Source organism: Protopterus annectens, chromosome 1.part0 (assembly GCF_019279795.1).
Source record: "Protopterus annectens isolate FY-2018-M chromosome 1.part0, PAN1.0, whole genome shotgun sequence".
In the NCBI taxonomy this organism is placed as follows: Eukaryota; Metazoa; Chordata; order Ceratodontiformes; family Protopteridae; genus Protopterus; species Protopterus annectens.
This window is the reverse complement of record NC_056725.1, coordinates 1157222063-1157235208: the sequence shown is the minus strand read 5'-3', so window position 1 is coordinate 1157235208 and position 13146 is coordinate 1157222063. Positions and strand designations below refer to the sequence as shown.

The 13146-nt window shown below is 45.1% G+C and overlaps 1 protein-coding gene across 2 annotated transcripts in view; it reads left to right on the top strand.

The window, feature by feature from the left end:
* Positions 1-13146, top strand: part of ATG5 (autophagy related 5) — a 1857662-nt gene that overhangs the window by 596504 nt on the left and 1248012 nt on the right. For both annotated transcript variants that reach the window (XM_044065239.1, XM_044065232.1), the window contains exon 5: positions 12312-12474. In XM_044065239.1, the coding sequence (XP_043921174.1) occupies positions 12312-12474 (163 nt within the window). The remainder of the gene's footprint in view (positions 1-12311; positions 12475-13146) is intronic.

Here is a 13146-nt window from a genome sequence, read left to right as displayed (position 1 = left end):
CAGCTGCAAATAGACCTGTGAGTTTGGCCTTCTCAAGTCTCCATGTAGCTTTTGCCTGTCTTAACCACAGTATAGGTAGAAAGTTAGGTCTGCTTAACTCTGAAACACTGGTCCGCAGGTTCTTTGGGATGCACTCTGTTCCCTCACTCTACTTGGCTCAAACACCAGAGATAATACTGAAGACCAGCAAATGGGACTGGAAGGTAAATTTTTGGTGCCACCATGTGGCACACAGTGAATGTCAGCTGTTGGAAATAAAATTATATTAACAGAGAGAAGTGGGAAAATGATCCTCCATTGCCAGCTTGATGCAAGCTGTTTGATTTTATTTGGAAAGGATCAAAGTTTGTTAGAGTCTCATATTACATTTGCATATTGTATATGGAGTCCCTCTTCGGAAAACCTATAATAAATGAAAAGCATATCTCCTTAGTTTCTTTCACATGTTCTAAGTAAGTAAATAAAACAAAATATTTTCATCAGATACTTCATAATGATGATATAGAGAAGGTTTGTTTATTGATGGGGTAAACCATACAATGGGTTTTAAATATTAGACATTGTGGATCACTTTAAGTACGTGCTCCAGTAAGTCTGAGTAGAAACTTTGGCTAAGGTCCCATTCTGTAAGTGATAATGCCATGAAAGAGAGAGAGAGAGAATGAGAGTGTTTGCTGCTACAACTGACACGAATGTTGCATACTGAAAGCCATGACGGTATTGCAGCTTCCGGTAGGCTCAGTATATTATTTGGAAACGTACTTCTGTAGGTTGATGTTTTGTAGTTTTTGGTGATTGTAAACATATGCTGTTCTTCGTGTTTCACTGTTGCAGTCATTACCTGTGGGTTATCCCTGCTGTGGTAGCCCTCTGGTGGCCCGAATACCAGAGTCAATGTTTTTGTGTGCCGGCTGCTATCGCCTGTAGTCTGACATCAGGTTGTTAGTACTATAAACCAAGGCAGTCGATGTCATTACATCAGTATTTCTTGCCCTGGAGCCCGTAGCAGAAGCAGTTTGCAAGAGTGCTGGTCGGTCACTACCAGAAGTTGTATTTCAGTAGAAAACGTCTAAAGCTAAGTACCCCGTTGGGGGCTCTTTTTTTTTTTCTTGCTCTAACCGATGTCCGAAAAATTAACAGTTGTCTTGCCTGTGGAAAGCAGATCCCACACCGAGACTTTCATTCTTACTGCATCAGTTGTTTAGGCCCAGACAACGACGTCCCTCGTTGCTGGTTCTGTGCCCGCTTTAATGTGAGAACCATTTACCGTAGAGCTCTTTTTGTAGACAATTATTTTCATATTCTGTCTTTGAATTCCAATAATGGCATCCATCAGCCAACAGTCCACCAACATTCTGAAAAAACAAAGATAGAGACAGGCCACATAAGGCTAAGCCTTCCGACGACTTTACCACTAAGGAAGTCATCAGATGTTCTTCGTGTTTCACTATTGCAGTCATTACATTTGGGTTATCTGCTTGCAGGTAGCCCTCAGTCGGCCTGATTATCAAAGTCTTGGGTCCTGCGTCAGTTGCTGTCTCATCTTCCATGATGTCAGGTAGTCAGGGGGTATAAAGCATACAGCCGACGCCATTACATCAGTCTTTCTTGCCATGCGGTGCCTGAAGCAGAAGCAGTTCGCAAGTGCCGGTCGGCCGACTCTTGAATTTTTCGTTTTTGAGTTTCAGATCTGAAGTCTTCAGCTAAGCTAAATACCCCGTTAGGGATCCTTTTTCTTGCTCTAAACCGATGTCAGTAAAAGTTAACAATTGTATTTCTTGTGGAAAGCAAATACCTCATAAAGATTTTCATTTGTACTGCATTCCTCGCTTAGGCCCAGACCACGATGTACCTCGCTGCTGGGTTTGTGCCTTATTCAAATCTCAAACTATTCGTTCTTGGTTTATTTTCGTATCTAAATATTTTGGTACTCTGTTCAGTTATCCAGAATTGGCTTCGGTAAGCCACCCGACTACCAACATTCTGAAAAAACGTAAAGATAAAGACAGAGGCAGACCACATAGGTCCAAAACTGCCGACAACACTTCTCCTAAGCTAGTCGCCAGTTCGCTGTTACTCAGTGAGGTGCTTTCGCAGCCCCTGATACCCATTACTTCAGATTTGCAGGCCTCTACTGAGACCCATTCGGAGTCCGGTATGCTGCAAGATGCTTCTTCGACTGTGGGACCTGTGGAGGTCTCTACCTTGGATTGGTTCGGAGCTGCTGTGCAGACACTGGCTTCTGAGGGTGTATTCAGGCCTACTGACATGCATATTAAACCTATGCCATCTTCTTCTTTAAGGCCTAAAACTAGATCCATGCCTAGAAAACAGACTGCCAGACCGCATGGTCAGGCCCCTATGCCTAAAAAACAAATTATAAGAATGGCTGAAGACCTTATTACTGTAATCAGGGGAAGCCACCCTTCTCCCCATCTAAGAGACCTAGAACTGATTTTCCTTCTGATCAGGATTCTGAAATTTCTGTTTTCTCTGATGACCAGGAAGTTGCCCTTTTCTACCTATGAGGATTCTGATGCAGAGGACTCTATTCCCTCTGCTTTCCCACCAGAGGAGTTCTGTTTTGGTGAACCTTGCATACTCTTAGGGAGCATTTCTGCTGAGAAAGCCAGGATTACTCTGACTCCAAAAAGAGGCTTAGGGAATTCTTACTCCTACCTCAACACAGGCCTTTAGCTATTCCTCTTGTACTGGACATTGTAGATGATGCCTTCTCGGAATCAAGCTTGGCCCCTGACTCTCTACCTTCGGCTCCCAGAAAACCTGACCGGTATTACAGGGTACCTGACTCGTCCACAAAATAGAATCCAAACTCCAGAACAATTGACCAGGAATGGAAGCCAGCCACAGGAACAGTAAAAACTCTGCAATTTGTTGTAAGTCAAAGATAATACACCAAGTTAAGCACTTTCTTCCCTCAATGAATAGGGACTTCCTCAGAACACAAAGTATACTATCTTTGACTTATCAATACATTGTGGAGTTTTAACTGTTCCTGTGGCTGGCTTCAATTCCTGGTCAATTGTTCTAGGGTACCTGACTCTCGCAAGTTCATCTTTAAGAATCCTACTGCGGATGCCGAGACCACTTTACAGGGACCCAAAGACATTAAGGCTACTACTGCCAAAAACCCTTCCCCCTCTGATAGAGATTCCAGCGCCCTGGACAGATGGGGTAAGAAGGTATACAATTCTGCAACTTTGGCCATTAGGGCCTTAAACTGCCAGTTTCATATGTTAAAGTACCAGCAGCATATTATTGGATTGCTTAAACAGAAAATGATGTTGATTCGTGACTGTGCTGAAAATAAAGAATTACAGGATTTAATGCATTCTGCTGAACAAGCTGGAAAACACAATGTGGTTTTGATTCATTAGAGGCATCTTGCAGGGCTGCTGTCACTGGGTCTGTACATAGAAGGCATGCTTGGCTTAAGGAACAATCTTTACCAGATAATGTTAAAGCTAAATTACTGGATGCTCCCTTAAACCAAGACCACCTGTTTGGCAACAAAGCAGAAGTACTACTTAAAGATGGAGGAAAAAGCTAAATCTATGCAAACTGTTAAAGATTTCCTGCAAGTACAGCCTCCCAGATTTAGTAGGCACTGGCCATCTAAGAATTGGTCCTTTCCTGCCTCTTCCAGGCCTTCTCAGTCCAAACCCAGAACCAGCAGAACACCCAGGCTTCAGTCCCAATGTACTCACAGGCCTAAGCAGTGGGGGGCTCCCTCTTCCAAAGCTGGGAGTAGTAAGACACCACCCCTCTATGGTAAACTGTCACAATGACTTAACTTTAAATCTTCCAAGCCCTGCTCAACTGACTGTTCCTTTAGGGGGAAAATTGCCCTGCATGCAAAAAACTGAACACATTACCCAAGACAAATGGGTTTAAATATAGTTTCCCAAGGATACAGATTTCACTTCCACTCACGGTTGGCCAGACCTACCCCCAAGTCAGTGGGCAGAGGCTCAAAAACAAGTTCTCTCTCTTCTAAGCATCAGGGCTATTCAGCCTGTCCCAGAAGAAGAATGGGGGCAAGGTTCTACTCAAGACTTTTCCTGGTACCCAGAAAAGACAATTCCTGGTGTCCTGTCCTGGACCTGTCTATCCTGAACACTTTTTTGTAATCCCAAAATTCAAAATGCTAACTCTTCATCAGCTGCTTCCCATGCTAGGCAAAAATGCCTGGCTGGCAACACTGGATTTAAAGGAAGCTTACCTGCACATCCCAGTAAGGGAATCTTGCAGAAGATACCTAAGCTTCAGAGCAGGCTACATGCACTATCAGCTCTCTTCACTGCCCTTTGGCTTGTCTACTGCGCCCAGGGTATTCACAAAGTGCCAAGCTCCAGTCATTGCATTTTGCAGGCAAAGAAATATTCAAATATACCCATACCTGGACGATTGTCTAATTCAGGCAGAAAGCCAGGGCATACTATTAAACCATCTGGCATTTTTAAAGAAATTACTGACTTCTCTGTGGTAAACCATAAAATAAAAGAAATCACATCTAGTACCCTGCCAACAAATTGTATTCCTGGGAGCAAGCTTGAATACAACTTCCCAGATGGCCTATCTCACCCCAGAGAAACAAGTTCATTTGATAGCCTACTTCAAAAAACTGGCCACAAAGCCCCAGCTATCTGCAAGAAAAATACTGCAAGCCCTGGGGTTCATGGCCCCTTGTATTCTACTAATTCCATATGCAAGACTGCGTATGAGGAAACTACAGTGGTATCTAAAAAGTCTATGGTGTCAACATTCTCAGGACCTAGAATCAATGATTCCTATCATACCTTGTCTAAAGATTCCTTTGGTGGGCAGAGATCTGCCACCTAAACAAGGGACTGCCATTCACTCTACCCACTGCCACCCAAACCCTAACAACAGACGCATCAGACTATGCATGAGGGGCTCACTTGGCAGGGCAGTGCATTCAGGGCAAATGGAACCCGAGTCAAATGCACCTGCATATCAATCACAAAGAAATGTTAGCTGCACCAAATGCTCTGACAGCCTTCAAGGACCACATTCTTCCAGGACAATTATTGGTAAAGAATGGACAACACCACTGTTATGTGGTACATAAACAAGCAGGGGGGAACCCACTCATAACCTCTGTGCAGACTAGCCATGGCTCTGTGGATCACAGCCTTGAGCTCAATTCCTGCCAGGCAAGCTAAATACACTGGCAGACGACCTAAGCAGAAATCTCATGGACCCACAAGAGTGGAAATTTGATCCAAAGATATTCAACATTTTGAGAAACAAATGGGGGAGCCCAGAGATAGACCTGTTTGCCTCCCCTCAGAACTACCAATTGGACAAATTCTGCACAAGGACTCCCCACAGACAAGCTTGGAAAGTGGATGCCCTGTCCTTCACATGGAAAAACCTATCAGTTTATGGCTTTCCCCTCTGCTTCTCCTCTCCAAAGTGCTACTAAAGATCAAACAAGACAAACCAAGGGCAATACTTATTGCATCAGACTGGCCATGGCAACGCTGGTACCCCCTCTTGCACAGTGTGTCACTTCTGGAACCATGGCACCAGCCTCAGACCCCTGCCCTGCTGTCCCAGCAGGAGGGCCAGATTCTGCACCCACAGCTTTAAACCCTGAACTTTGCAGCCTGGCTAATTTCATGATCTCTCGGTTACCATCCCTCAGTAAGCAAGTGATGGATGTCATTCTGTAGGCAAGGAGGCCTAGTACTAGAAAATCCTATGCTGAAAAATGGAAAAGATTCTGTTCTTGGAACCAAACACAGAGGATGGACACAACTGTGCCCAATTTTACCACACATTCTTCAATACTTAACTGAGATGCTTCACAAGGGCCTTCCCTTTTCATCCATCAAAATTCATGCCTCTGCCACTTCAACTCATTATAATACAGAGCCACCTCTCTTCTCTGATCCACTGCTGAAGAAATTCCTCAGAGGGACCAAATACTTAAGACCACCCAGGAGAGCCCCTACTCCAGCCTGGGACCTTAACTTTGTAATGGAAAAACTCACTGTACTTCCCTTTGAGCCAACTGCAAATGCAGAGTTGAAATTCCTTTCTTGGAAAACAGCCTTCCTTCTAGCCGTCAATTCAGCAAGAAGGGTGTCTGAATTATAGGCCCTCATGGCAGTGGAGCCTTTCATCATCTTTCATGTGGACAGGGTGTCTCTCAGGACCAATCCCTCCTTTATGCCCAAGGTGGTATCCAGTGTGGCCCTTAATCAGTCCGTTCATTTGCCAACCTTCTTTTCTAATCCACAGAACAAAGGGGAATGAATCCTGCACTCCTTGGACGTGCACAGACAACTTTGATTTTACTTGGACAAGACTAAGCCTCTCAGGAAATCTGAACAGCTGCCGGTTGCATTTCCTGCAGGGGCAGAGGGGAAGGCCATTTCAAAGCAAACCATTTCTAAGTGGATAGGCCATTGCATTCATTTCTGTTATAAGCACCATGGAAAACCTACCCCACAGGGGGATAAGACCACATTCAACCAGGGCTGCATCTACCTCTACAGCCTTTCTCAGAGGTGTCCCTTCCAGGGACATCCTAGAAGCTGCTACCTGGAGTTCTGTACATACCTTCACCAAGCATTACCACTTGCCAATTTTTTCTAAATCCAGAGCTGGTTTTGCCACGGCAGTCTTGCAGGGCTTTGTACCTGGTCCTAATGCTATCTAATTGCCTCTTCCCTTCCTTAGCTTTGGGAATCTACCCAAATGTAATGACTGCAACAGTGAAACATGAAGAACATAGTACAGTTGTGTACACTTACCATAAATGTAGATGTTCGAGTGTATTCACTGTTGCAGTTCTGGTTACCCTCCCTCCAACCCCCTGACTTCTATTGACTATACCTTTATTCTTCCTTACTATGCTTTAAGCTTTCTGGTGTGTTTGCTTTTTTCTTGGAGGTGTAACCTTATATGTATAATTGCTTCCAATCATTGGGGGCACCTGACATCTGGGGCAAGAAAAACTGATGTAATGGCGTTGGCTGCATGCTTTATACCCCTGACTACCTGATGTCATTGAAGATGAGACAGCAACTGACGCAGGACCCAAGACTTTAATAATCAGGCCGACTGAGGGCTACCTGCAAGCAGATAACCCAAATGTAATGACTGCAACAGTGAATACACTCTAACAACTACATTTGTGGTAAGTGTACACAACTGTACTTTCTCCAGAATTCAGTGAGATGGTTTCGCAGCCCGACTCGCTTTCTACACAGGCCTCTGCCAAGACCTTTTGGAGTCCGGTATGCTGCAGAAATCCACTTAGTCTTCCAAGCCTGTTGCTGTCTCTCCCTCAGTTGGGTCCGGAGCCACAACACAGGCACCAGCTTCCAAGACAAAAAACGACATCTTCTCTTCCGACTACCATTTCTCAGAGACTGATGAATTCTCTTAGGCCTTGAAGCCAGGCCACTCCTAGGAAATCTGCTTTTAGCCACCATCTTGCTACTGCGCCCCCCCCCCCAAGCTCAAATGCTTAAAATGGCAGGGGATCTCATCTCCCTTATCCGAGGTACTGAAGCCCCCACTCCAAAAAGGAAAAGGGCTCTTTCTCCAGAAATTACGACAGACCAAGAGTCTGAGGAATCTGATTATTCTGTCTTTAAAGAGGAACAACAGCCCTTAACTGTTTGAGGCTTCAGATGCGGAGGAGTCCATCCCCACTGCCTCCTCTCCAGAGGACCTCTACTTCAGGGAAACCCTTCACTCCCTCAGGGAACATTTTCAATGGGAATCTCAGGACTACCCACAGTCAAAGAAACGTCTTAGAGAGTTTATTGACCTGCCCAAGCACAGACCCCTTAGCCATCCCTCCTAGTCTAAAAGTGGTGGATGATGTTTTCCTTGAATCCAGTTTAGCCCCTGTTTCCCTGCCTCCTGCCCCATCTAAACCTGACGGGTACTACAGAGTACCAGATTCTCACAAATAACTGTACAGGAACCCTGCTGCAGATCCTGAGGTCATTACACAGGGACCCAAAGGAGCTAAGACTATTTCTGCCAAGAATCCTCTTCCTTCTGACAAAGACTCAAGAGCTCTGGACAGATGGGGTAAGAAAGTATACACCTCTGCAACCTTCGCTATCAGAGCATTCAGTTGTCAGTTCCATATTTTAAAATATCAACAACACACCTTGGAACAATTAAAACAGAAGATTGCTACCTCTCCTGACAGTGCCACCTCAAAAGAGCTGGCAGAATTACTACACTGTGCTTGTCAAGTGGCCAAGCACCCATTACAATGTGGATATAATACCCTAGAAGCCTGTAGCAGGGCAGCAGTGACAGTATCTGTTATTAGAAGACATGCATGGCTGAAGGAACAACCTTGAACAACCTCTCCCTGATAATGTCAAGTCTAAACTTATTGATGCACCCCTAGATAAGGAACGCCTGTTTGGGGAAAAAGCAGAAATAATGCTTAAAAAGATGGAAGACAAAGCAAAATCTATGCAAACAGTAAAAGATTTCTTTCAAGTTTATCCGCCCAAATTCAGCAGGAACTTCCTCTCTAAACACTGGGCCTTAGCTGCAGCCAGAAGACAGGGCCAAAGCAAGCCCCGCAGGGACACGGCATCCAGGCTCCCATCCTAGGGCCAGCAAAGAAGCAAACAATGGACCACTTCCGCCTCTAAGGCAGGGAGTTCTAAGCTAAGCTTCTGTGGTAAGCACTCACAATGACTCTCCCTCCCCCCTGCCCTCCTTTCACTCTTTTAAAACTAAGAGGAAGGCTCACCCTCTGCAAGGACAATTGGGTCACTATAACCAAGGACCAATGGGTATTAAAAATCACTTCTCAGGGATACAGATTCTCCTTCAGCGAACTCCCAATTCCAAGAGGGTATCCAGACCTCCCCCAAACCATTGGCAGAGGCATTAAAACAGGTCAAACCCCTAATATCCCAGGAGGCAGCAGAACCTGTCCTTCTGGATCAAACAGGAAAAAGTTTTTACTCCAGACCATTCCTTGTCCCCAAAAAAGAGAGTACTTGTCTCCCCATCCGGGATCTATCCAAACTGAACACCACCTTGGAGGTCCCCAGATTCAAAATGCTAACCTTGCAGCAGCTCCTGCCTATGCTCGCACAAAATGCCTGGCTGGTGACACTAGACCTAAAAGATGCCTTCCTTCACATCCCCATCAGGGAATCGTGCAGAAAATTCCTGCACTTCAGAGCAGGCAATCAGCACTTTCAGTTCTCTGCACTGCCCTTTGGCTTATGTACTGCTCCCAGAGTATTCACCAAATGCTTGGCCCTGGCTGTAGCATTCTGCAGACCGAGAAATATACAGATTTACGCTTATCTGGACGACTGCTTCATTCAGGCGAACAGCAAAGAAAAGTTACTCCGGGATCTTCTCTTTGTCAAAAAACTCCTAACTTTCCTAGGGTTTACCATCAATGAGAAAAAAAGCAAAGCAAAACCCCTCCAGAAAAAATGTTTTCCTGGGAGCTGTGCTAGACACAGCAACCCTAATAGCTTTCCTATCCCTAGAAAAGCAGTTTCCTGCCTCTCTACTTCACCCAGCTGGCTTCCAGAAATCACCTCACTGCGAGGAAGTTCCTGCAAGCCCTGGGAGACATGGCATCTTGCATCCTTCTCATCCCTCTCGCCAGGCTTTACATGAGAAAGACTCAGTGGTACTTAAACCTTCGGTGTCAGCACTCTGCCCCTAGAGACTACTATCCCATTGATCCCTTGCATAAGGGACGAATTTCTCTGGTGGGCAGAGGCCTGTGTCATGAACAAGGGTCTTCACTTCATCCTCCACCCTTCTGGCCAAATACCACCGATGCCTCAGACATAGCTTGGGGCGCTCACCTAGCAGGCAGGTGTACCCATAGGCTTTGGAATGCTCAGCAACTTCACTTGCACATCAACCAGAAAGAAATGATGGCAGTGCAAAACTCTCCAACTCCCTTCCAACCCCATCTCAGGCCAGGGGTGGTCCTCATAAAAACAGACAACACCACAGTAATGTGGGACATCAGCAAGCAGGGGAGGCGCCCAATCTTACCCCCTGTGCAGGTTAGCCATGAGTCTGTAGCTTACAGCCACCTCCATGGGCCTACACCTAATTGCCTAGTACTTAACCAGAGATCAACAGCACACTGGCAGACCACCTAAGCAGAAACTTACTGGACCTCCACGAATGGTAGCTTCACAGAGAAATCTTTATGCAAATCATCCAGGAGTGGGGGACCCCAGAGGTGGACCTCTTTGCCTCGCACCTCAACCACCAGCTGCACAAGTTTTGTACCAGGGAGTTTCACCTCCTAACATCTAAGGTGGATGCATTGACCTTCCGCTGATGCTCCCTCTTTGTGTACACACACCCTCCTCTGCCCTTTTTTCCCAAGGTTCTGATCAAAATAAGAGAGGAGAGATGAAAGGCCATCCTCATCACTCCAGATTGCCCAGACAGCATTGGTACCCTTTACCAAGCAGTCTGACTTTACAGCCCCCCAAGCTGCTTCCCCTAAGGTCAGACCTCTTGACCCACGAGAGGGGGAAGGGTACTGCACCCAGACCTACAGACACTCAAACTTTCAGCATGGCTTGTACACTAAAAACTAACAAGAAGTCGCTGTTAAGCAAACAGGTCCTGGACATCATCACAGAGGCCAGAAGGCCAGCACAAGAAAATCTTATGCAGCAAAATGGAAAAGATTCTGCTCCTGGAAACAATCAAAAGGGGGCAGTACCTCCCAACCTTCCATCCCTGTCATCCTGGATTACTTAGCAGAGTTGCTCAATAGTGGCCTCTCCTTCTCCTCTATCAAAATCCATGCCTTGACCATTTCTGCCCATTATGATTCAGACTCACCCCTCTTCTCTCATCCTTTGGTTAAGCAATTCCCCAGAGGGGTTTCTAATATCAGACCTCCCAGAAGACTTCCTACTCTACCCTGGGACCTGAATTATGTGTTAGAGAAACTAACCTTACCTCCTTTTGAACATGCTACTTCAACAGAATTGAAATACCTATCCTGGAAGACTGCCCTTCCTACTAGCTATCACCTCAGCCAGAAGGGTCTCAGAACTTCAAGCTCTCATGGCTGTCAAGCCCTTAATAATTTTCCATGCAGACAGAGTCTCCCTGAGGGCTAATCCCTCCTTTATGCCCAAGGTGGTATCTGATGTGACCCTTAACCAGGCCATGCACCTTCCCACTTTTTTTTCCCAACCCTCAAAACAAGGGGGAAATCATTCTATACTCACGAGATATGCACAGACAGCTCAGATACTATCTGGACTGCACTAAGCCATTCAGAAAAAATGACCAGCTTCTTGTAAGCTTTACCCCAGGGGCAGAGGGGAAGCCCATCTCCAAACCATTTCCAAATGGATTTCACACTATATCCTTTTTTGCTACAGACTACATGGGAAACCCATCCCTAGGTCAATCTGTAACTACTCCACTAGGGCAACCTCCACTTCCACTGCCTTCTTCAGAGGAGTTCCTACCAGGGACATATTGGAAGTGATCACCTAAACCTCTGTCCATACCTTTACAAAGCATTACCACCTACCTCTCTTTTCAAAGTCTAGGGCAGGGTTTACCTCTGCAATTCTGCAGGGCTTCTTGACCCATACCTAGGACTCTCTTTCCTTCCATCCTTTACCTCAGCTTTGGGAATCCTCCCACAGGTGATGACTGCAATAGTTAAACATGAAGAACATAGTACAGTTGTGTACACTTACCATAAATGTAGATATTCGAGTGCATTCACTGTTGCAGACTTGGTTTCCCTCCCTCCATCCCCCTTTTCACATATTCTCCTAGGGGGGACACATGCTTCCCAGGGTGGCCCTTAGCCACCAGGACCACTTCTATCTTTTCCCTTGTGCTTCTGACTGGTTAGGGCAAGAAACATTGATGTAATGATGTCAGCTGCCTTGCTTTATAGTACTGATGACCTGACGTCAGACTACAGGCAAGAGCAGCCGGTGCACAAAAACATTCACTCTGGTATTCGGGCCGGCCGAGGGCTACCACAGCAGGGATAACCCATAGGTGATGAATGCAACAGTGAATACACTCTAACATCTACATTTATGGTAAGTGTACACAACTGTACTTTGTATACCACTCTTAACAGCTGATGCATATCTGTAAAATGTGTAATTTGTCTGATTTTTTAAAATTTTTTGTAATGGTTGTTACCCTTTTTGGAGGCATCTTTTGCAAGACAGACTTATCTAGATCCTAAATTGTATGTTTTTGGTTGAAATGTTTAATACTTTTATAATTTGCAGAATTTTCCAGAAGCAGAGCTCCTTCATTGCCTTTATAAGGACACAATTGAAGCCTATTTCATGTCCTGCATAAAAGAAGCAGATGCCTTAAAACACAAAAGTCAAGTGATCAATGAAATGCAGAAGAAGGATCACAAACAGTTGTGGATGGGCTTGCAAAATGGTGAGTTGCCCCTGCTCTCCTCTGGTGTGCAGTTTGAGTAGTAAACATGCTTTGAGACATCTGTATGACTGTGTTCTTCAACAGACTATTTCACTGGTTATGGAGAAATGTATGTGAGTGGCCTCACATATAATTATATTATGCTTATGTGTACTGATTTCAGTTTTTTTGTGTTCATTTAAACCAGCTTCAATGAACTGACATGAATCCAGTAACTGGGCTTCATAATAAGAACTATATGAAAACTTGAGGCTACGTGAGGGTTAGAGACAGTGGCAACTTTTTGAGCATTGAGCATCACTCTTGTAAGACCTATGGGCTTTAGGATTGATTGGTCGGTTTCCCAGAATAACCCCCCCCCATCAACAACAACAATAAACTTGGACATTGGAAAAGAGGGGAGGACCACATTACTCCTCAGCTCTTTTTCATCACTGATTTAAGGCATTTGATGTAGTGGAGCACCAGTCTGCTTACCTTTTTTAGCTCAGTTGAAATTTAATCAGGTGGTATACGTATATTTTTGTTATTAGAACGTTCATCATCATCATTTAAGAAGATGACGTATCCCTGAAATGATTTTCTCATAGGAGAAAGTCTGCCCTCAGCCTAAATCATCTGCCATGACCCCTTCCACAATTCTGAGTTTCACACATTAAAGGTCATGCCCCT